At 51.1% G+C, this 23,271-nt stretch overlaps 3 protein-coding genes across 7 annotated transcripts in view; 2 read left to right on the top strand and 1 right to left on the bottom strand.

Moving 5' to 3' along the window:
* Nucleotides 1-577: 577 nt before the first annotated feature.
* ZNF324 (zinc finger protein 324) lies at nt 578-8,136 on the top strand. Of its 2 annotated transcripts, none has more exons than XM_084771499.1 (4): nt 578-1,065; nt 4,698-4,824; nt 5,276-5,392; nt 6,039-8,136. In XM_084771499.1, the coding sequence occupies exons 1-4, from the start codon at nt 979-981 to the stop codon at nt 7,454-7,456; spliced, it is 1,749 nt and encodes a 582-aa protein (XP_084627625.1). In that variant the 5' UTR covers nt 578-978; the 3' UTR covers nt 7,457-8,136. The 2 variants fall into 2 exon arrangements, with proteins under 2 accessions (XP_084627625.1, XP_084627624.1); XM_084771498.1 differs by having other exon boundaries at nt 4,698-4,866.
* A 3,753-nt stretch (nt 8,137-11,889) lies between these two features.
* ZNF446 (zinc finger protein 446) lies at nt 11,890-18,304 on the top strand. Of its 4 annotated transcripts, none has more exons than XM_084771509.1 (6): nt 11,890-12,026; nt 12,643-13,015; nt 13,090-13,291; nt 13,809-13,906; nt 16,323-16,407; nt 16,632-18,304. In XM_084771509.1, the coding sequence occupies exons 2-6, from the start codon at nt 12,674-12,676 to the stop codon at nt 17,177-17,179; spliced, it is 1,275 nt and encodes a 424-aa protein (XP_084627635.1). In that variant the 5' UTR covers nt 11,890-12,026; nt 12,643-12,673; the 3' UTR covers nt 17,180-18,304. The 4 variants fall into 4 exon arrangements, with proteins under 4 accessions (XP_084627635.1, XP_084627636.1, XP_084627637.1 ...); XM_084771510.1 differs by lacking the exon at nt 11,890-12,026 and adding an exon at nt 12,033-12,230; XM_084771511.1 differs by lacking the exon at nt 11,890-12,026 and adding an exon at nt 12,281-12,402.
* A 4,590-nt stretch (nt 18,305-22,894) lies between these two features.
* SLC27A5 (solute carrier family 27 member 5) overlaps nt 22,895-23,271 on the bottom strand; it is a 10,274-nt gene continuing 9,897 nt past the window's right edge. The window contains exon 10 of the mRNA XM_084771525.1: nt 22,895-23,217. Within this exon, the coding sequence (XP_084627651.1) occupies nt 23,041-23,217 (177 nt within the window). The 3' untranslated portion in view covers nt 22,895-23,040. The remainder of the gene's footprint in view (nt 23,218-23,271) is intronic.

The following is a 23,271-nucleotide window of genomic DNA, read 5'->3' as shown; positions in this document are numbered from 1 at the left end:
TCTTCTTCTTCTACTTCTTTAAATTTTATTTTTATCCCATGTGAATTGGCATTGGTGTTTTGCCTGCACATATGTCTGTGTGCTGGAGTTACAGTTGTGAGCGACCTTCTAGTGCTGGCAGCTGAGTAACAACAGCCTGGCTGTCCTGAAACTCGCTTTGTAGACCAGGCTGGCCTTGAACTCATAGTGATCCTCTTGCCTCTGCTTTCCAAGTGCTGAGAGTAAAGGCATGTGCTACTAAGCCCATCTGCTGCACTGCCTCTTTGGGAGCGGTTCCCCGTGACGCTTTTTCTTTTGTGCTCCTGGCGTGTGTCGCTTGCCTCCGGAAACTGCCAAGTTCCCACTTCGGCATCTCCAGGTTTTGGTCCAGGGCCTCTTACTCGGCGTAGGGACCCACCCAGGAGACTCTGTGCTCAGGCCGGCCGAAGCTAGCACTCGGCCAGGGCTGGAGATGGAGGAAAGATGCTTGGCCGTGGCCATGGATACAGGGAAAGTACCGCCTGTCATTCAGGCAAGCCAGCAGGAACTACGTTTCCCCGAGCATCCGTAGCGTACATTGGGCCAACGCGACCGGGGAGGCGGGGCTTCCGGCGGTCTAGGTTGTCACTTGGCCGACCCGGCTTCTGGCCACACGGGTGATCACGATCGGTGCGTGGAAGGCCTGGCTGAGTCTGCACTCTCCAGGAGGTCCTGGGAACACAAGACTACAGCAAGTGAGGACGGTGCTCGTAGCTGTCCACTTCGGGCTGTGGCTCGGTACACGTCGGCACTGCAGAGCCGGCGGCCCTGCCTCCTAGCCTCAGTTTCCCCTGTTGGCTCGTAGCCGGCTGTCGAGACTGTAAGGGCCGTGCTGAAGCCAAGTACTCTCCATCTCCCGAGCCGCAGCTCTCCAGAAGTCCTCTGGGCGTACAACGCCCTTGTCTGACCGGGAAACTGAGGCCCCGGTGGGCTGCGCGAGGCCGTGGGCGGGGACGGGCAATGCGGGGCTCTCCCGCCCGCCGTGCCCCGCCCCCACTGCAGATTCCGATGGCGGCAACCTGGCCGCCGCTGACAGATCCAGCGCGGGTGAGTGTAAGGATCCTTCCGTGGACCCATCGGGCGTCCTGGCTTGCCCTCTTGATACTCTGTGGGGAGGGAGACAATTGTTTCCGACGCCACAGTCCAGATCAGAGAGGCTGGCTGGTGTGGAAGCCAAGTGGGTCTGGAAGGAAGTTAAAGGGAAAGATTCACACGTGCAAAAGCCAATGGGAGACATATTTTGAAAGCAGTGTCTGTTCTTTTGAGGCTGGCCTCAGGTTAGATATATAGCCAATAGCTCCTGCCTCCACTTCCCTTCACTTTCAGGCAGGCACCATTACTCCCAGTTTATATGGTACTGGGGATGGAACCCAAGGCCTTGTGCATATCATGCGAACACTGCAAATTTTCTTTTCTTTCTTTCTTTCTTTCTTTTTTTCAAGACAGGGTTTCTCTGTGTAACCTTGGCTGTCCTGGACACGCTTTGTAGACCTGCCTCTGCCTCCTGAGTGCTGGGATTAAAGGCGTGGCGCAAACACTGCAAACTGAGCTACATCCCAGCTTGGGTTTTTAGCAATTTAGATGTGGGATGAAGAAGAAAGAGAGATCTTGTGTGTTCGAAATAGCAGGCAGAAGAGTTGGGACTTTGTCCCAAAAGCATTGAAAAACAGGGTCCTGGGCTGGAGAGATGGCTCAGAGGTTAAGAGCACCATCTGTTCTTCCGAAGGTCCCGAGTTCGATTCCCAGCAACCACATGGTGGTTCACAACCACATGTAATGAGATCTGGTGCCTTCTGTGGTGGGCAGGCACACGTGTGGGCAGGATACTGTATAAAATAAATAAATCTTTTTTAAAAACAAAATAAAAAGAAATAAAGAAAAAGAGTCCTTTAAACACAGACTAACTGAACAGTTTCCCAGTTAGGATTTTATTTTACTTTTTATTTTTTGGTGTTTTGAGACAGGGTTTCTCTGTGTAGCCTTGGCTGTCCTGGACTTGGTTTGTAGGCCAGGCTGGCCTCGAACTCACAGTGATCCACCTGCCTCTGCCTTGAGTGCTATATTACAAGCGTGTACCACCGCGCCTGGCAATTTGAAATGTTTTAATTATGTGCATTTCCGTGTGGGCATATGCACATGAGTGTTGGTTCCCCTGGAGCAGGGTTACAGGCACTTGTGAACCATCTAATATCAATGCTGGGAGCTGAATTCATGCCCTTTGAAAGAATAGCTCACATTCTTAACCACTGAGCTATCTCTCTGGCTCCAGGTTTTGGGGTTTCTGTTTTGCTTTGTTTAGAAAGGCAGTTTCACTATGTAAATCTACCTGGTCTGCAACTTGATATGTAGACTGGGCTGATTCTGAACTCACAGAGAGCCACTTGCCTCTGCCTCCTGAGTTCGGGGATGAAAGGCATATACCACCACACCCAGACCCCCCAGTCAAGGGTTTTTGTTGTTTGTTTGTATGTTTAGTTTTTCAACACAGGGTTTCTCTGGACTCACCTTGTAGACCAGGCTGGCTCGAACTCACAGAGATCCACCTGCCTCTGCCTCCCAAGTGCTGGGATTAAAGGTGTGAACCACTGTGCCTGGCCCCTAGTAAGGTTTTTTGTTGTTGTTGTTGTTTTGGTGTTTTTTGTTTGTTTGGTTTTGGTTTTTGGTTTTTGGAGACAGGGTTTCTCTGTGTAGCCTTGGCTGTTCTGGACCCGCTTTGTAGACCAGGCTGGCCTGGAACTCACAGGGATCCGCCTGGCCCTGCCTCCTGAGTGCTGGGATTACAGGCGTACGCCACCACGCCCGGCTTAGTCAAGGTTTTTAAAAGCATCTTTTTCTCAGTGTAGAACAGACATGGAGGATGTATCTTCATGTAGAACGAAGGCTAGGACCCCACGGTCCATGTGAATGATGGTGGTCCCTGGACCACTGGGAGTAACGGTAGCCATTAAAGCAGCTGAATTATGGGTAGACTTGCTGATGCCTCAGGTTTGTGTGACGTACTCCCCCACTTGTCAGCTTCTGCACCTGGGAGGATGGCGCCACTGTAGATGTGGGAAAGATCAGGCGTGTATGAAGTCCCAGAGGGGACCAATTTGGTGGGCCTGAAGTGCTGGATGTCCAGTTAACTTATCCTGGTGTTTTGAAACAGGACCTAGGAATGGAAGAGAGAGATCATCCTGGCTGGCTTCGTGTGCCAACTTGACACAAGCTAGAGTCGGTAGAGAGGGAGGAGCCTCAGTTGAGAGACTGCCTCCAGGAGATCCAGCTGTAAGGCATTTTCTCAACTAGTGATCAGTGGGAGAGGGCTCAGCCCATGGCGGGTGGTGCCATCCCTGGGCTGGTGATCCTGGGTTCCATAAGAAGGCAGATTGGGCCGGGCGGTGGTGGCGCATGCCTTCGATACCAGCACTCAGGAGGCAGAGGCAGGCGGATCGCTGTGAGTTCGAGGCTAGCCTGGTCTACAAAGCGAGTCCAGGACAGCCAAGGCTACACAGGGAAGCCCTGTCTTGAAAAACCAAAAAAAAAAAAAAAAAAAAAAAAAAAAAAAAAAGAGGAAGAAGAAAGGAAGGAGAAGAAGAAGGCAGACTGAGCAGGCCATGTAAAGCAAGGCAGTAAGCATCACCCTTCATGGCCTCAGCATCAGGTCCTGCCTCCAGGCTCCTGCCCTGTTTGGTTCCTGTCCTGGCTTCTTTTGGTGGAAATGTAAACCGAATAAACCCTTTTCTCTCCAGCTTGCTTTTCGGTCATGGTGTCTCATTGCAGCAATACTAAAGAGAGAAGTTTCACGGGCTTGGTCAGGGGTGGTCACTTAGGACTTGAGAGCAAAGAAAGGCTTGTGGTACCTGTGGCTGAGGGGAGGAGCCCAGCAGGTGGCTGAGTGGAGACAGGAAATGGAGCCTTGGTACAGAGGGAAGAAGGATTGACTTCCTGTCTGTCTACTAGGTTAGCGAAGGCGCGCCCACCTCTACCCCCACCCCACAGGCTGAGATTAACTACTTATTCCTCTCTCTCTCTACCCCACCCCCACCACCACCACCACAGGGTTTCTCTGTATGCCTTGGCTGTCCTTGGTGTTTTGACTGCATGTATGTCTGTGTGAGGATGTCCTATTTTGGAGCTACAGACAGTTGTGAGCTACCATGTACTGGGAATTGCAGTCAGTGCTCTTAATCGCTGAGCCATCTCTCCAGCCCAAATGCTGGAGACTAAAGGCATGTGCCATCATGCCTGCTTCTCTCTGTCTCTGTCTCTCTCAGATTATTTATAGCATTCTGCCTGCATGTACACTTGCAGGCCAGAGAGGGCACCAGATCACATTGTAGATGGCTGTGAGCCACCATGTGGTTGCTGGGAATTGAACTCAGGACCTTTGGAAGAGCAGACAGTGCTCTTAACCTCTGAGCCATCTCTCCAGCCCCGTTCTTTCTCTTTTTAATTAACTTGTTTGAGATCGGGGTCTCTCTACATAGCCCTGACTGTACTGGAACTCACAATGTAGACCAGGCTGGCCTTGAACTCACAGCAATCCACCTGCCTCCGCCCCCTGGACCAGTACTATAGGGAAGGAAGATAAGTGTCCGAGAAACATGGGAGTGTGTGTGTGGGGGGGGGGGGTAGCCATTAGGACAGAGACCTGGTCCTTTCCTGGCACAGACACTATCTTATTCTTGCTGTTGTAGGGCCTGATGGCCTTTGAGGATGTGGCTGTGTACTTCTCCCGGGAGGAGTGGATGTTCCTGGATGCAGCCCAGAGGGCCCTGTACCGCCATGTAATGCTGGAAAACTTTGCACTTGTAGACTCCATAGGTAAAGCCCTGAGTCCTCCATTGGAAGCAAAGCTGGGACCAGGTATGGCAGCCAGCTGAGCACACTAGGTTTGGAGCACATTACACCTGTCCCCTCTCCTCCCTAGCTGTCTATAAGTAGGGCCCTCTATCCACGGGCATGTGACAGGAAGGTTGGGGACCCCGAGCACATATAGTCTAATAAACTCAACCATTTCCTATATCCCTGGGGTGCTGGCTGGTTACAGTCTTCTGTGCCTAGGTTCTAGCACCTTCCTTTGGATCGGCTGATCCACTGGTTCCTTATGGGAACCCTTGAGCTGGTCCTTTGGTTCTCCTGTGTGGTATGGCCGTTGGGGTTTCGGTGCATAGATTACGTGGTTGATACCCATGATATCCCACATCCTGCTCTCTCCTGGGGCTGGCCTGTTCTGAGCTGGGGCTGGCCTCACGTCCTCCTTCTCTCTTCCTAGGACTCTCTGTCTCCCGGCCTCGTGTGATCATCCAACTCCAGCGTGGTGAGGAACCCTGGGTTCCCAACAGGACAAATACAAGTCCAGGCAGGAGGACCCACAGGAGATCCGGCCTTGGTGAGTTGAGCGCCACCTGGGGTGAACTCAGGGCCAGCCTGGGTTACTACTCTGTTCCCTTCCTGGAATCACAGACACTCTCATCTTGTGGCCTTCCCTGCCCTTAAAGGTAAAACTTGAAGGGCCCAGATGCTGTGTCCATGCAGGAGATTACACCCGTTGAGCCCCCACCATCACCACCGGTGCCGTGTGGCTTCACTTTCCACAGCGAGCTGTTCCCATCTGTTGTCATCCCTTTTCTCCAGTTGTTGTCTGAACACTTCTCCTGGCCGGGCTGTTGCTGGCACTGTGCACGCAGCATCAGCCAGGACACCCTTCTGTAGTGTGAGGATAATGCCAGGGAAAGGCAGTCTGCAAACAGGATTGATAATCAGTGCATAGACTCAAGAGATGAACACATGGACAGAGAAAGCAAACTAGAGAGTGCATGGTTGAGAGACCCCAGGACAGCCAGTGCAGTCTCTTGACCATGGAGGGTCACAGCTGTCAGGACAAACTCTTCCCTACCAACTCCTCCTAGGGCCAGCCTATGCCTCTATTTCTCTCCCAGCCCTTTCACACTCAATTCACAGGGTCCCCCTGACTGCCCAGGCAGCCTGCTTTGGTCACTTCCTGAGCCAGGTAACTGTCTTGCCTCTGCCTTCAGGATCCAGTTACAATGCAAGGGACCGACATGTTTCTGGAGATGCACCACTTCCAGGGATCACCTGTGACAGGCCTGATGGGATGCCTACTGGTGTCCTTCCTCCTGCTGGTGCCTGCCCTGATACAAAAATCCCGGAGGGACACCAGAGCGCCTCCCCGTCTCTGCAGAGAAAACCCACAGGGGTGTCCGTGATCTACTGGGAACAGCTCCTGCTAGGTTCCAGCGGCAGTGAGGCAACTGTCAGCCTGCGATTGACTTCCCCAGGAGGGGTTCCTGAAAATGGTCCGTCCCTCTCTGACCTCGTGGCCCCAGAGAAGCAGCCAAGGGTAGCCGAGCAGCAAAAGCCAGAGATGCAGCTAACCCCTGGGAGAACCTTCCAAAGCATCGCAGACCTCCATGGGGCCGGGGAGGGACGTGAGATGAGTGGGGCTTGGCATGAGCCTCAGGGAGACCACAATGTTCCAGAGCTCCCGATATGGGATGAGCTGGGCGAGGCCCTCCAGGCCGGTCCGGGTCTTCTCTCTGGGGACAAACCTTTCGAATGTCGGGCGTGTAGCAAGGTGTTCGTGAAGAGCTCAGACCTTCTTAAGCACCTGCGCACCCACACGGGGGAGCGGCCATATGAGTGCACGCAGTGCGGCAAGGCCTTCAGCCAGACTTCACACCTGACCCAGCACCAGCGCATCCACAGCGGGGAGACGCCCTATGCATGCATGGTCTGCGGCAAGGCCTTCCGACACAGCTCCTCGCTAGTGCGCCATCAGCGCATCCACACGGCGGAGAAGGCATTCCACTGCAGCGAGTGTGGCAAGGCCTTCAGCCACGGCTCCAACCTCAGCCAGCACCGCAAGATCCATGCAGGAGGGCGACCCTATGCCTGCGCGCAGTGCGGCCGCCGCTTCTGCCGCAACTCGCATCTCATCCAACACGAACGCACGCACACCGGCGAGAAGCCCTATACCTGCTCCCTCTGCGGCGCAGCCTTCAGCCAAGGCTCCTCGCTCTTCAAGCACCAGCGCGTGCACACTGGAGAGAAGCCTTTCTCATGCCCACAGTGTGGCCGTGCCTTCAGCCACAGCTCCAACCTCACGCAGCATCAGCTGCTACACACTGGCGAAAGGCCTTTCCGATGCGGGGACTGCGGCAAGGCTTTTGCCAAGGGCGCAGTGCTGCTCAGCCACCGGCGCATCCACACGGGTGAGAAGCCCTTCGTGTGCGCACAGTGTGGCCGGGCCTTCCGTGAGCGCCCTGCCCTCTTCCACCACCAGAGGATCCATACAGGAGAGAAGGCCCTGCGGAGGCCCAGGGGTGGCATGCACTCCCAGGCCAGGTCTCTGGGGGCATCCTTAGATGGTGCACCTCCCAAGGCCACCTCCACCTTAGGCCCAGCAGCAATCCCAAAGCTAGCTGAGTCCTAAGGTCACAACTGTGCTATTTCCTGCCTTCCCTGAATCCCTTTCCCTCACTGTTGAAGAGCCTGTGTTCTCGAAAATCCACTAAGAAGCCCTGTTATGTAAGCCAGGTATGAGGAAGACTTGCCAGTCGGTTCCATTTACGTATGACAAAATCTGCTCATCGTCCACAACTCACACCTATACCCTCAAAGAAGGTGTCCTGGAGAGACATCCAGAGTATGCATGTCCACCCTAGGACTGGCAGAGCAGGCAGGGCCTGCCCCGGAATCAGTGGGTAACCCCCACAGATTTTTATCTTCAGGTCGATGCCACCTCAGCAGCTCCTGACTGTGGCGAGGAAAAGAGCAGGCTGTAGGTGTAGCTGGCAGGAGGATTCAGCCTGCTCCCTCTCAAACAGGCAGCTAGAGATGCACATCCCCCAGGCATCCTGTTTCCTTGGTGCAAACCTCAGGCAAATAAATGGTTTTTCTCTTCCAGGAAATGACGAGGGAAGGAGATTTGGTCCAGTGGAGGGTGGTATTAAACAAAACAAAACAAAACAAAACTTGCACGCCTTTAATCCCAGCACTCGGGAGGCAGAGGCAGGTGGATCGCTGTGAGTTCGAGGCCAGACTGGACTACAAAGTGAGTCCTGGACAGTCAAGGCTACACAGAGAAACCCAGTCTCGAAAAACCAAAAACAACAACAACAACAACAAAAAAAAAAAACCCTTCTACCTGGGTGTGGGAGCTCACATCTGTAAACCCAGCACCTAGGGAGGCAGAGGCAGGTGGGTCTCTTGTGAGTTTGAAGCCATTTTGGTCTACAAGTCCAGGACAGCCAAAGCTACACAGAGAAATCCTGTCTCCAAAAACCAAAACCAAAACAAAACTCTAGCAGCTGTATCTAGTGGCACATACCGTTAAACCCAGTGCTTGGAAGGCAGACTCAGACGTGTCTTTGTGAATTTAAGGCCAGCCTGGTCTACAAACCAGAGTTAGTGAGATCCTGTCTTTAAAAAAAAAGTTTTTTAAATGTTCTAATAGGATCCAAATAAAGTCCAAGTTGACTCATTGCCAGCCATGTGCTAGGTGCTGCAAAATAAGCCTCCTGTGGGATTGTATCTGTGTCTCTGCATCACACAAGAAAACAGAAGGACCCAGAAGAGTTAGTGTGGCCTAGAGCACACTGCAGAGCCAGGACTGACCCCAGACGGACTTCTCCAATCTCCACCCGCACTCCCTTTCCCTCCAGTCTTCCAGGCTGGAAGGGCTGGCATAAGCCACTAGGAGGAAATGGAGGTCTGGAGGGGAAGGTATGGCTCTCAGCACTGCAGGACAGGACGGATCAAGAATGCTGCCTCTTCAGTCTGCGCTCCCATGCTCTCCCAAGCCTGTCATCAGCCGTTGCCAAAGCCTATGCTATGTGAGCCTTCACGTCTGAAGTGGTGCTAGTAACTTTAGTGGGTGTGAAATGGAGCTGCTGCTTTTTGCTGGGCTTAGCTATCATGCACCTACCTGTTTTACACACACACACACACACCTTGGTTGCAAAGAACTGAGCAGGGAGCACTTGACATTTCTTATGACTTCTGAGACCACTCTTCTCAGTACAGTGACCCTGAATGGTGAGGCCAGATGAATGGGTGGGATTCAGTTTGCTTCTTGTAGCCCTCAGTAGAGCAGGTACCATTTGGACCTGAGGCCACACCAACAGGGAAATGAATGCCAACATTTAAAACTTGGAATACACACACACACACACACACACACACACACACACACACACTGTAACTTTTTACCTAGGGATATGGAAGTCCACATCTCTTGGCTCCAGTACATGTCTCCTGGCTTTTATTGCTGTTTATACCTATGTGTGTGGATGCATTTATGTAAGGCCATGCACCTGGAAGTCAAAGGATAACTTTCAGGAATCAGATTTCTTCTTCCACCATATGGATGCTGCGGATGGAACTCAGGTTGTAAGGCTTGGTGGCACATGCTTTTAACCACTGAGCCATCTCAATGGCTCTGATGTTGTTTTGAGACAGGGTCTTGTGTAACCCAGGCTAGCCTCGAACTGTCTTTAATCCCAGCACCTCGGAGACAAAAGCAGGTGAATCTCTGTGAGTTCAAGGCCAGCCTCATCTGTGGAGTGCGTCCAGGACAGCCAGTGCTACAGCCCTGTCTTGAAAAATCAAAAAAAGGGCTGGAGAGATGGCTCAGAGGTTAAGAGCACTGTATGTTCTTCAAAAGGCCCCGAGTTCAATTCCCAGCAATCATATGGTGGCTCACAACCATCTACAGTGAGATCTGGTGCCCTCTTCTGGCATGCAGGTGTACATGCAGGTGAAACACTGTAACATAATAAATCAATCTTTAAAAAACAAAACAAAACAGAGACAGACAGACAGAGTCAAGCACATCTACATTAGCAGTTGCGGGGGGGGGGGGGTCCATAGTGAGACCTTGTCTTAAAAACCCAACAGAAGGCTGGGCGTGGTAGCACACGCCTTTAATCCCAGCATTCTAAATTCAAAGCCAGCCTTGTCTACAAAGAGAATTCCAGGCCAGCCAGGTCTATTACATAGAGAAACCATGTCTTGAAAAACAAAACAAACAAACAAACAAACAAACAAAATAACTCAACAAAACAAAACCACCTTGCAGCTATTCTCTCTGCGTAAGACACATCTGTCCTCCCTATTTGCTAGTGGAGTCAGACTTGTGTCCATTCAAGCAGGAAGGAGTATTGTGCATGACCCAGCTGCTCCAGACCCTGTAAAGGGAAAGTTCTCTGAGCCAGGCCTCCTCATGCGCAGCTCCTCTTAGATGGAGCTGTGTAATTAATGCCAGGAAGGCTCAGGACCAAAGATACCCGTTAGGCAAATGAGATCCCCAACAGTTACAGGAAACCCAAAGCAGACGTCCTGAGCCTTCCTGGCCCCTCTGACTGGGACCAATGCCATCTCCTCCTCAGCAACCTCCTCTGTTTGGGTCCCTGTTGTCTTTTAATTCCATCCTCTCTGAACCTACTGCTTCCAAAACCCAGAACTGGTCTGTGCTCCCCTAGGACTCGTCTTCCCCAGCAGCTACGGTTGTATTGGGCTGGCCCCTCTGGACAGGCTGTAACTATAAAAATGTCCTTGGGCTTTCTAAGTCAAAATGTTAAAGCAGCTAAGCTTGGTAGCACCTGCCTACATTCTCTCAGCACTGGGAAAACTGAAACTAGAGGATGGAGACTTAGGGGACCAAACTGGGATTAAAAAACAAAAACAAAAAAACAGGGGGCCTGGAGAGATGGCTCAGCGGTTAAGAGCACTGGCTGCTCTTCCAGAGGTCCTGAGTTCAATTCCCAGCAACCACCTGGTGGCTCACAACCATCTATAATGTGATCTGATGCATACTGTATACATAATAAATAAATCTTAAAAGAAAAACAACAACTAAACACACCCATCACACTTAGCTCACGTAAGTCTACAGGCAGAGATTGGGGTGGGGGGGGGCGGAGACATAAATGACAGTGGCATTTGGAGACCAGGAGTATATGCGCCATCCCTGAGTCAAGGGAAACCAAATACTGAACTGACACTGGGGCCTGTCCCGATGCTTTTCCTGGCCAGACACAAACCTACACTCCCCAAAATAGGGGGAGAGAGAGAGAAAAAACGCCATAGAAAGACTTGGTTTTTTGTTTTTTGTTTTTGTTTTGTTTTGTTTTACCCCGGTCCCCCAAAACAAAGAAACAAAAAGCCATTAACTGCCTGTTGGGAAAAAATAACTATAGGTCATCTAGGCTAAGTGCGGCCTCCAAAGTAAGGGTTGAGTACACTTTATAATCTCAGACAGAAACCTCCATCCTCATTTGAAGACTGTTAGTGAGGGAGGAGTTACAAGGTTACCTCCCGGGAGCTTGCCCACCCGTGGCCTATTACCCTCACAATATCCAAAGAGCTTAACGGGGTTCCGACCAAGACCGTACTGGGTTTTCCTAGCCCAACACTGCCTTCCACCGGGATCATCTGGAACAGTCTGGGACGACAACTGGACTCAAGAGACCAAGGAGTCTCCATCTAGGGCGACGCTCATCGTGTGGCTTTGAGAACAGCAAGAAGCAGTGGGTTGTGCGCTGTTACCTAGGAGACACGTGTCGGCATCTGAGCGTCAGCTCTGATTGGTCAGGCCATCTCACTAGCCAATAGACGCGAGGTCCGCTGTGCACATGCGTCAGGAAGCTAACACCCCCCCCACCCCCACCCCACCTCACCCCACCCCGTCTGCATCTGCAGCGGGTGAGCCCTACGGCTGGGGTGCAAGGGAAGAACGGCTGCCAAGTCAGGAGAGGGAACCCCCTGCACTCTGCGGCACCGCAGTCTCAAGGATAGGAACGAAGGATCTGGTGCGCGAGAGGCCCTGGAAGAGGACTGTGGTCCTTGCTGAGGCTCACGGGAGACGTAGTCCGAGCGGAGGGGGCCGTTCCTGCGGGATAGGTGCAGGATTGGCCAGGCCGGTAGGGCACCGCGCGAGGCGGGGCGTTCTGTGAGTGGCCCGGAAGTGTTCCGAGCTTCTGGGGCGCCTAGGGGCGTCGGAGGTGAGCGCACTCCTAGCCGGGCGGGCGCAGATTCTTCCCCACAGCTCCCCGGAGCTCCAAGAGCGACCCCACCCACCACCACCCAGCCATAGAACCCAGAACACCGGGCCCGCCCCATCCTCCTGAAAGACCCACCCCTTTCCTGGACAGGACCGGTGCCCCAGGAGAGCCGATTTCAATCCAGAACCTCTTAAAAACTGGGACGTAGGTTTCAGGTTACGACTCCACACAACACGGGGTGGTTAGGCTTGGCTTTTGTTTCGGGTTGTCACAAGCGGGGGCTGAGGCAATGGAAGTTCATCTGTGGTCATCGAGCAGTGCCTCCCAGCCCATATAGGCCCCTGGGAGTGCGCCCAGGCTTTCAGCTCTGCCCCAGGTGATGTACTCCGGGTCTAGAGTCAACTCTTAAGATAACACAACCTGATCTGCCTCCTGCTTACACTTTCACCTATGTTGTACCCAAATGTTTGAGCCAGCCATTTGCAGTTTTCTAGAAGGTCCCTATATACCTTCAATTATCAAGGCTTTCTCCTGCTCTCCTGCCCCTCCCATGACCTTCCTTAACTCTTTCCTGCCTTCTAGGAGGGGTCTGACACTGATTCCTCCTTTTCTATAGGTCCCTTCAAAAAAGACCCTTGAAAACAAGAATGCCGTCTCCTCTCGGTCCCCCACACCTGTCCCTCAGAGAAGTCAAGACCACATTTGAGGAGCCTGAGGCTGCACGACTCAGATTCCGGGCTTTCTGCTATGAGGAGGTAGACGGTCCCCGAGAAGCCCTGGCCCAGCTTCGAGAGTTGTGTCACCGGTGGCTACAGCCTGAGAAGTGCTCCAAAGAGCAGATGATAGAGTTGCTGGTCTTGGAGCAGTTCCTGGGTGTGTTGCCCCCTGAGATCCAGGCCTGGGTTCGAGGGCAGCGGCCAGGAAGCCCTGAGGAGGCTGCAGCCCTTGTTGAGGGACTGCAACATGATCCCGGGCAGCTGCTGGGCTGGGTGAGTGTAATGGCATGAGCTTCTTAGAGGGATGGCTTGAAGGGTAGAGCCCCCTGTGACATGCTTCTCTTCAGATCACAGCCCACATCCTGAAGCCAAAGGTGCTCGTTACAGTCCAGAAGAGGAAGGAGTCCTCAGGCAGCCACCACATCTCAGTGGCAATGGAGTCCTCTGAGGCAGGCCCTGCAGAGGCACCACAGGATGCCAAGATAGACAGATCTACCCAGATCAATTGCAGTGTGAAGGAGGAAGCCAGTGCTGACGAGCGGGAGATAGGTGAGGGGATGCAACATCAGAACTTCAAATCCGTGCGTGCTTGTGTACGCGACGGTGTGTGTGCGCATGTGCGCATGCGTGCACGTGCATGTATGGGGGGGCTGCCCTAGAAGAGGTTGTGTCAGGGCTGTGACTCCTGAAATGAGTCTGGATGTCCCCAGCTGGGATAGGGACTCTGGAGAGACTAAAAAGCTGGGTTCCTGAGAAGCGACAAGAGAAGACTATCCTCCTGGGAGGGCGGGGGGCTGGAGAGATGGCTCAGAGGTTAAGAGCACAGTCTGCTCTTCTGCAGGTCCCGAGTTCAATTCCCAGCAACCGCATGGTGGCATACAACTACCTGTAGTGAGATCTGGTACCTTCTTGTGGTGGGCAGGCACACGTGTGGGCAGAACACTGTGCAAATAATAAATAAGTCTTTAAAAAAAAAAAAAAGACTATCCTCCTACCATGTCACATGGCAGAGGCAGGCTAAGGCCAGTGCAGTAACGGCACTTTCCCATCTGTCTCTCTTTCTCAGAATCTCCAAGTGCTTCCCTTCCAGCCCAGGCCTTTGAGGGACACCTTGGATACCAGGAACCAGCCGCCTCCACGTCCTTCCAACCAAGAAGGGCTCAGGTAAACAGCCTCCAGCAGGAAATGCAGACCATGGGGTGTGGAAAGAGTATCTCTGGTAGCTGTGCTCTACCCTGTCGTTTTTTCAGGATCCTCTGCCAATGACTCATGTGTTCGCTCTTCGTCTGCTTTACTGCTTCTGAGTAGTAAATACCTTCCCTAAGGAGGTCTTTCACTGGAAAAGATTTAGGTCTCAGGCCCGGTCCGGAGTGACTAGAAGTGGTGGACATGGCTTCCTCACTTACTGGAAAGGGTCCCAATACCCACAAGGTCACGAGCCAGCTGGTTATGCACGCAGGCGGAAAGGGGACTGCCGCTGCCGGGTTCCTGCACTCCTCAGATCAGATGGAGGAGACGCTCTTCCCGAACATTGCCTCAAAGTCCCTCCTACTGTTCTTCTCAAAGTACAGGGCTGTGGAATTTAGTGGAAAGCCCCTTGCTCCCTGAGTGTATATAGTTAATGTAGAGAGCGGAGGGAATCTGTCTTCTTCAGGCGCCTTCTGCTTCTAAGCCCCTCTCCGACGGAATGTCTAGCTAAGATGTGCTTCAAGGTTGAGACACTCCCTTTGGATCTCTCTGGTGATTCCAGCCCACACCACCTCTACCTGTAGCTATCTGTGGCTGCTGCCTCCGTTTCTACAGATCTGCCTCCGGGTTCTTTGTCTCACTCTCCCAAAGAGCTACATGGCAGATCTTAGGCCAGGGAGGAAAGTAGATGTTTTAGGCAAGGAATCCTTTCCTTGGTCAGGCCATCATAGTGAGGCCCCTGTCCTGCCACCAAACTCCCCCCTCTTCAGACTTTGCCTGAACCAGCTGGCACTGAGCACCCAGACTTCCTCTATCATCTTTGCCTCCCCACTTTATCACAGTCCTGAAATTCCTCATTATTCTTAATTTTAGTCCTCCTTCTCACCTCACAGTGTTTTTGGGTTTTTGTTTTGTTTTGTTTGGGTTTTTTTGTTTTTGTTTTGTTGTTGTTGTTGTTGTTGTTTTTGGTTTTGAGACAGGGTTTCTCTGTGTTAGCCTTGGCTGTCCTAGAGTAGCTTTGTAGACCAGGCTGGCCTCGAACTCACAGCGATCCGCCTGCCTCTGCCTCCCAAGTGCTGGGATTAAAGGTGTGCGCCACCACCGCCCAGCGCAGTCGGCCTTCTTATAGAACCCAGGATCACCAGCTTGAGACAGTGCCTTTCATAGCCATAAATGTCCTGGAACTCAGTATGTAGACCAGGCTGGCCTTGAACTCACAGATATACGCCTTTCTCTGCCTCTGAGTACTGGGATCAAAGTATGCCTCCGCCATGTCTGCCTCCTTAGTCTTCTTTCTAAAAAAATAAAATTAAGTAAAGGTTTTTGCAAACACAGCTCACTTGTTAGAGTGCCTGCCTACCATGTACACGGTCCTAGGTTCTATTCCTAGCACTGCGTAAACTGGTATGGTAGCCCTCACTTGTGATCCCAGAATTCAGGAGGTGGAGATAGAAAAGTCACAAGTTTAAAACCATCATCAGGACACAGTACATTTGAGGCCGCCCTGAGCTACATAGACCCAGTCTCTCTCACACATACACCCCAATAAAGGCCAAAAGAAAAAATTCTCACCCCAAAGAACTTTCCGTTTTGATAATCAGTCTTAGCAGGAGGTGGCCGAACCACATGTGGTCTCCTGGCCTTTTATTGACCTTCCAGCATGTTCTGTACACAGTTTAGTGACTAGAAAAAGGATGCAGGTAGGTGTCCATGGTGTCTTTGTCCAAGACCGCCCTCAATTTCAGTTCTTCTTGTCGTCACTGAGATAGACCACTATAGAGACAGGGGGATGGTAGGTTGCGACCAGGCCAGCTGGTCAGTTATTGGGGGGCCGAGGAGGGTCGCAACCTGTGGATAAAAAATGGGCGAGAGGGAGGCAGGGCTCAAGGAAACAGTAGCTTGTCAAGAGCCGTTTATTGAAGGTGAGGGCAGGCTTTTTAAAACCTGCTTTAGGGAGGGCGGGGGTAAGCGAGGAGGGTTATGGAAAAGTACAGAATCTTCTGGGTTTGAGCCCCGGGAACATCTGCAGGGGGAGGGGTTTTCCTAGTTGGGGCAAAGCAGGATGTCTCTGTGGTTATCTCAGGATTGGATCTGTGGTTATCTCAGGATCAGATCGCTCTCTTCTCAGGGCTAAGCCGGATGCCTTGCGTGCCTAGTGAGTGGCCAAGCAGGATGTTTGCTGCAGATGCTGAATGGGTGGGGGTCGGCCACGGGCCGTTTGGTCCCTGGCAAGGTTGGACCAATGAATGCTGACCCAGTACTCACAAACGGCCAGTTCTGGCCTGGCCCTTAGCCTGCTGCAAAGGGAGATTCAGTAACCTGCCACCCACTGGGTGGTGGGTAGGGATGTGAGGCTGGGCAGGAGAGGTGGTGACTGGTTGCATCCTTGCAGAAGGAGCGGAACCTGTCGGACTCGTCCCAAAAAGAGCTGTCCTGGGGCACGATGCTGGAGAAGAATGGCACAGTGGTACCTCAGGGTGAGGATCGATGGCCTTCCCTGTCCTGTCTTCCCTACCCCATCCTCCACATGCCTCCCCTCATGTGCTAGGCCCCCGACCTAGACCCTCACCGGGGCTCCCAGTGCAGCAGCCCAGCATCTGGCTGTAGCTCTGTTCTACCAGAAGGTGCCCACCCCCACACTTTTGCGCAAGGCCCCATGAGTCTGAGCCCCCAAATAAACGTTCTCCCCTGCCACTGCTAGAGCCAGAGATACATGTTGAATCTGAGCTGAGGCCAAAACAGGAGACCCTACACACAGGACCAGAGCCCCTCAGGAGCCATCTCCCGGAAGTGGAATCCATTGCAAGTCCAAGGGTAGTTCAAGCCTGCACATCCTCTCCAAGTGAAAACAGGAGCCCTTGCATGGACCCTCCAGGCTTGTCTCCCACACCGCTGCTTGAAGCCCCCGCTATGCCCACGCCTCGGAAACTGTACACGTGTGAGCAGTGTGGCCTCAGCTTTGATTGGAAGTCAGTTTTTGTCATCCACCAGCGCACGCACATGGGTGGGCCAGACCTGGAAAGACCACCACAGGTGACCTGGGAGCCGGCCATGCGGCGCTCCCCTGGCCTCCGGGGCTACACGTGTGTGGAATGTGGGCGCAGCTTCAGTTGGAAGTCACAGCTGGTCATCCACCGCAAGAGCCATGCAGGCCAGCGGCGCCACTTCTGCCGGGACTGTGGGTGCAGCTTTGACTGGAAGTTTCAGTTGGTCATTCATAGGAAGATCCACCAGCCGCAGGGCCCGTGAGCAGCTGGGGGAGACCTGTCTCACTTGAGTGCCTCCAACCCCTGAAGCAGTACTTCCGGCACCCTCATCAGCCAAGAAGAGGCTCTGAGGGACCCCAAAAAGATTCCCTGCCCAATGCCAGGCCATCCAGTGTAAGAGGAGGCTTTCCCCCTTCCTTCTGCCTTTGCTCTGTGGAGCCAGGCCTGGGCTGGACCCTATGGCTGAGGTCCAGCTTGGAGATGGTGGGGGGACGACACACTCCCTGCTTCAGAATGCTCAGAAATTGCCTTAGATGTCCCTCTTTGCAGTGGCGGGCGGGGCAAGAAGTCTCTGTGGAAGGTACTGGAAACCAATAGCTGCCTTTCCATCCTGCTCCATTGTGACCCTCAGACTAATGTGCTAGTCTATATCAAAGTTTCTGAGTAAGAATCCTGACTTCCGGCTTCCAGCCATCAAAAAGGCAGCCTTGTGTGCTGGCTGGCGGGCGGGCCGCAGGAACCACAGAGCGGCTGTGCCTGGAAAGTCCAGTTGGCCACCTCTCTCCTCCAGCTCGCCTAGTTCCTTGGTCACAAGCATTGCTCCCCCACCTCCCCACCTTCCTGACCCTGGACTCGAATGACTTTCTGAGAAGTTAGAAAGCATGCCCGTGCCTCAGGCCGTGCACGCCTCCAGGTCAGGGCCCCACCCCACATGGCTAGTTCATTAAACTGCAGGGCAAAGACTTCCTCCAGCTTCCTCAGGGCACGGTGTCCTATTAACTGTGCCTGTAAACTAGGTGGAGCAGAACAGATGTATTTACTAATTGTCCCAACATCAAAGTTCTGAAGTCTATATCACTAGATCAGAGTTGTTAGTAGGGGGGCAGGTTTCCCCTGAAACCCTTGGCCTCTGGCCCTTTCCCCGCTCCTTAGCAGTGTTTATCTTGTTCAATCACTGAAACTCTGATTCCGGGTCTGGAGAGATGGCTCAGCGGTTAAGAGCACTGTCTGCTCTTGCAGAGGTCCTGAGTTCAATTCCCAGCAACCACATGGTGGCTCACAGCCATCCATAGTTTGATCTAATACTCTCTTCTGTCATGCAGGTGTACATGCAAATGGAGTACTCATATACACAAAATAAATAAATAATTCTTTTTTTAAAAAAAAAAAGAAAGAAAGAAACTCTGTTGTTTTTTGGTGTTTTTTGTTTGGTTGGTTGGTTGGTTTTTTTTTTTTTTTTTTTTTTTTTTTTTTTGGTTTTTGGAGATAGGGTTGGCTGTCCTGGACTCACTCTGTAGACCAGGCTGGCCTCAAACTCGCAGCGATCCACCTGCCTCTGCCTCCAGAATGCTGGGATTAAAGGCGTGCACCACCACCGCCCAGCAGAAAGAAACTCTGATTTCTATTTACAGGGCCTTTGCAGTGGGTGTGGGGCCTCTTAGGGTCAGACAGTGGGGCAGGAGATTTTATTTTGTTTGAGACAGGGCCTCCTAATATAGCGTAGATTGGCCTCTTAACTGATGATCTTTCCTGTCGAGGCTTCCTACTGGTTGGAACTATAGGCTTATACCACAAAGCCCAGGTTGTTAATTTTTTTTTTTTTTGGTTTTTTTTTTTTTTTTGGTTTTTTTCGAGACAGGGTCTCTCTGTGTTAGCCTTGGCTGTCCTGGACTCACTTTGTAGACCAGGCTGGCCTCGAACTCACAGCGATCCGCCCGCCTCTGCCTCTCGAGTGCTGGGATTAAAGGCGTGCACCACCACGCCCGGCTCCAGGTTGTTAATTTTTAAATCTCTATGTGTGTTTGAGATGGTCTGAGTTTAATACCCAGGCTGACCTCAATCTCTCCTGTAGTTCTCCTGCCTCGGCCCTCTGAGTGGTGGGATTAGAGGTGTGCCATTCAGGCAGGCTAAGACTCTTAAGGACTTTTACTTTTAAAGGCTAGAAACTTGGGGCAGGACTCAGTGTTGTAGGCAGGTCTCTGTTAGCTTGAGGTCAGAGTGGTTTACATTAGGTGTTCCAGAGCAACCAGGGGCTATGTAGTGTGGGCCTGTCTCAACAATAAGTAAAGAAATAAGCATATAAATTCTAGAGATGGACGTATCAAAGTGTCTTCCAGAAACTTGAATTTTTTCCTTTTTTTTTTTTCCCCCTGAGGGCGGTGGTGAAGTGTTCTAGCCTGGGTTTCCCTGTGTTGCTCTGGCTGTCCTGGAACTCATTCTGTAAACCAGACTGGTCTCGAACTCCAGAGATCCACCTGCCTCTGCTCCCAAGTGCTAGGGTTAAAGGCGTGCACCATCATGCCCTGCAAAATTGAATTTTCTTTTTTTTAATTAATTAATTTATTTTATGTATATGATTATTCTATCTGCATGCACACCTGCAGGCCAGAAGAGGGCATCAGATCACATTGTAGATGGTTGTGAGCCACCATGTGGTTGCCAGGGATTGAACTCAGGACCTCTGGAAGAGTAGCCAGTGCTTTTAAGTGCTGAGCCATCTCTCCAGGCCAAAACTTGAATTTTCAATAGTGTCTATTCTTGTTCACTACTTCAGTTAATTCTTCTTGTTGTTTTAGGTGTGCGCATGCGCGCGCGTGTGCACATGCATGCCCAAAAGCCAGAAAAGGGTATCAGGGTCTTCTATCTATTTATCTCGGCTTACTAATATTCATGCTAGAGCCCAAACTCCAGTACCGGACTTGAACTACGGTCCTTATAATCTCACACATAGTGCTTTTTGTTTGGTTGGTTTTGTTTTTTGAGACAGGGTTTCTCTGTATAGCCTTGGCATGTTGTAGATCAGGCTGGCCCTGAACTTACAGCCGTCTGCTTGCCTCTCTGAGTGCTGGGATTAAAGGCATGTGCCGCCATGCCCAGGACACCAAGTGTTTTTTAACTGCTGAGCTATATCTCCCATTCATTGGGCAGATTATTGAAGTGTTCAGTCAGAATCCCTCCTAGATGTTCATACGTGCCTCTTCTTTCATGTCCAGAAGGATGTATATCCTCACTGTTCTACCTGCACCTCATGAATTTGGTTTGAACGTTTATGTATTCCTTTTTTTTGTTTGTTTTTTCTTGTTTTGTTTTGTTTTTTGAGACAGGATCTCTCTGTGTTAGCCTTGGCCGTCCTGGACTCACTTTGTAGACCAGGCTGGCCTCGAACTCACAGCGATCCGCCTGCCTCTGCCTCCCAAATGCTGGGATTAAAGGCGTGCGCCACCACCGCCCGGCTCGTTTATGCATTCCTTAGATTTCTATACATACACATCACATTTGTCCTAGACAGTTGAAGAACAGTGTCAGTTCCTAGAGCAAGTTCCAGAATTTGCTGTTCATGTTGGGTTTTTTGTTTTTGTGTGTGTGTGTTTTTTTGGTTTTTTTTTTTTTTTTTGGTCTGTTTGTTTTGAGGGGAGCTGAAATGCTCTTTCCATATATCCCAAGCCTGCCCTCAGTTCTTTTTACTTAGTGCGTGTGTGACTCTGTGTGAGTTTTTGTGCACCATATGCACGCACAGTGCCTACAGAGGTCATAAGAGAAAAGAAAATCCCCTGAGACTGGAGCTGCAGGTAATTGTGAGCCACCATATGGGTGCTAGAAACCAAACCAAGGTCCTGTGCAGGATCAGCAAGTGTTTTTAACCTCTGAGCCATACGTATCTCCAGCACCCTGCCTTGAGTTCTTGATCCTTAGTGACATCTTTTTTGTTTTATTTTTCAATATCTTTTTTTTTTCCGATACAGAGTTTCTCTGTGTAGCCTTGGCTGTCCTGAACTTGCTTTGTAGACCAGGCTAGCCTTGAACTCACAGAGATCCACCTGCCTCTGCCTCCCGAGTGCTGGGCTTAAAGGTATTTTTCAATATCCTTAGTGATATCTTTTTTGTTTTATTTTTCAAGGCAGGGTTCTTCTGTGTAACAGTCCTGGCTGGCTGGCTGGCTGGGAACTCTGTGTTTACCATACAGGCCTCAGACTCACAGATATCTGCCTGGCTCTGTCTCCTGTGTTCTGGGATTAAAGGCATGCACCAGAAGAGTGTCTTAATTGTCATACAGTTTGTGTTTTTCATAGCTGGTCGTGGTGCATACCTGTAATCCCAACAGGTGGGAAGGTAAAGGCAGAAGGATCAGGAGTTGAAGGTCTTTTTCACAGCCACATAACAAGTTATAGCCTGTGTTACATGAGACCCTGTCTAATAAAACAAAACAAAAATAGACAAAATTGGTATCATCTTTTGGTGGTTTTTCTAATCATAAATTGATAAGAAAATTGAGCCACCACACAATAAATTTAGAACAAATGACAGAATGTAAAGTGTTTGACAACAGTGTACACATATATACATATGTAGTATACGTATGTGTGAATATGTGGGTATGTAATGCCCAAGTTGTGAAACCCCCAAAGACCACCAGGAATCAGTTGGATGCAAATCACACAGGGTCTCCTTTATTAGTTAAGCTCAGAGCCTGGACCATCAGCCCCCTGGTGTGGAGAGAAGATGCTGGCCCCTACTGCTAGGGGAACAGGTTTTTTTGTTTTTTTGTTGTTTGTTTGTTTTGTTTTAAGGAAAAAAATGTAAGGGAGGGTTTCCAAGCTGTTTCCAAGTCTTGCTGTTCCATAAGAGGTTAGAGGGGTTCAGGAAAGTTATCCTTTAACCTGATTGGTTGGGTCACCAAGGCTAAGCAAGGGGACCAGGGCCAGACCCAAGGGGGGATTTTTTGTTTGCTCTGGTCACTGACCTGTGTCTCTGGTTGGCCTCAGGTGCAAGCTCTGAGGAACGGTTTCTAGCTGTACATTTGTGGCTCTCCCTGGAGACTCTGGGGGGGGGGGGTTGTCAAGTTCTCAGGCCCTGAACACAAACTGGCGTTGGTTGGGTCTCTACAGATACACCTGTGTCTAGGTGTTGTGTACAGGCCTGAAGTAGATGCTGAGAATCATCCTCATTCTTCCAGTTTATTCTTGGAGGCAGGGTCTCTCAATCAAACCAAGAGCTTGCTGATATGGCTAGTCCTGGAGACTGTCTCTGTATTCTGAGGCTGGGATGATAGAGGAAGCCACCACACACAGCCAAACTCTACCTCCCCAACCCAATGATTTATATACTCTCTTGGGAAAAACCTCCAGGGGCTGGAGCAATGGCTCAACAGTTAAGAACACTGACTGCTTTTCTTTCTTTCTTTTTTCTTTTTTTTTAAGATTTATTTATGCCTGTTCTGGTGGGATTTGCTGAATGAGTCAGAGGCAGGAGAATCTGGAGTTCGAGACCAGCCTGGATACACATTAAAAAAAATTATTTATTATTTATACAGTATCCTGCCCTCACATGTGCCTGCCCACCACAAGAAGGCACCAGATCTCATTACAGATGGTTGAAAGCTACCATGTGGTTGCTGGGAATTTAACTCGGGACCTTTGGAAGAACAGACGGTGCTCTTAAACCTCTGAGCCATCTCTCCAGCTCCTTTTGTTTATTTGTTTGTTTTGTTTTGTTTTGTTTTCAAGACAGGGTTTCTCTGTGTAGCCTTGACTGTCCTGGACCAGGCTGGTCTCGAACTCAGTAATCCACCTGCCTCTGCTTCCCAATTGCTGGGATTAAAGTCATGTGCCACCACCGCCGGCTTTTTTTTTTTTTTTTTAAGACAGGGTTTCTCTGTGTAGCCTTGGCTGTCCTGGACTCACTTTGTAGACCAGGCTTCCTCTGCCTCTCCAAGTGCTGGGATGCATTCGTCGATTGATTCACATCCACACACAGAGACTTCTGCAAACACATCCAAGTTTATTCTCTAAGTGCTGCATGGGCCATGGGTGTCTGGAACCCTGACAGCTTTGTGAAGCTGACATTGGGAACTCTGGCCAGTGTTGATTTCCACACTCCTGGATAGCCTTCCAGTTGGCTGGAAGGTCAGAGCTTCCAGGTCCCCTCGCACACAGCCTGGTACATGTCTGGCGTTAGACTCCGGAAGGTCTGGGCCTTGTTGTCCAGTATGTATAGGGGGTCAGCAACGAGCCCCACATCAAACCCCTCGCGTACCAGTTGTGACTTTATCAGCTTGAAGGTGTTTGTGGTCTCCAGGGAGTCCTGCAAAGTACTGAGTATGACCCCTGATGGTGACACCAGTTCCCATCTGTCTGT

The sequence above is a fragment of the Acomys minous genome, assembly GCF_964271855.1.
Source record: "Acomys minous genome assembly, chromosome: 20".
Taxonomy (NCBI): Eukaryota; Metazoa; Chordata; class Mammalia; order Rodentia; family Muridae; genus Acomys; species Acomys minous.
This window is presented reverse-complemented; position numbering and strand designations above follow the sequence as displayed.

Coding starts and splice junctions, on each gene's coding strand:
- ZNF324 (XM_084771498.1), top strand. CDS start 979: ATGCGGGGCTCTCCCGCCCGCCGTGCCCCGCCCCCACTGCAGATTCCG. Junction 4,867..5,275: donor GGAAGCAAAGCTGGGACCAG/GTATGGCAGCCA, acceptor CTCTCTTCCTAG/GACTCTCTGTCTCCCGGCCT. Junction 5,393..6,038: donor CCACAGGAGATCCGGCCTTG/GTGAGTTGAGCG, acceptor CTCTGCCTTCAG/GATCCAGTTACAATGCAAGG.
- ZNF446 (XM_084771512.1), top strand. CDS start 12,674: ATGCCGTCTCCTCTCGGTCCCCCACACCTGTCCCTCAGAGAAGTCAAG. Junction 13,016..13,089: donor CCGGGCAGCTGCTGGGCTGG/GTGAGTGTAATG, acceptor GCTTCTCTTCAG/ATCACAGCCCACATCCTGAA. Junction 13,907..16,322: donor TCCAACCAAGAAGGGCTCAG/GTAAACAGCCTC, acceptor GCATCCTTGCAG/AAGGAGCGGAACCTGTCGGA.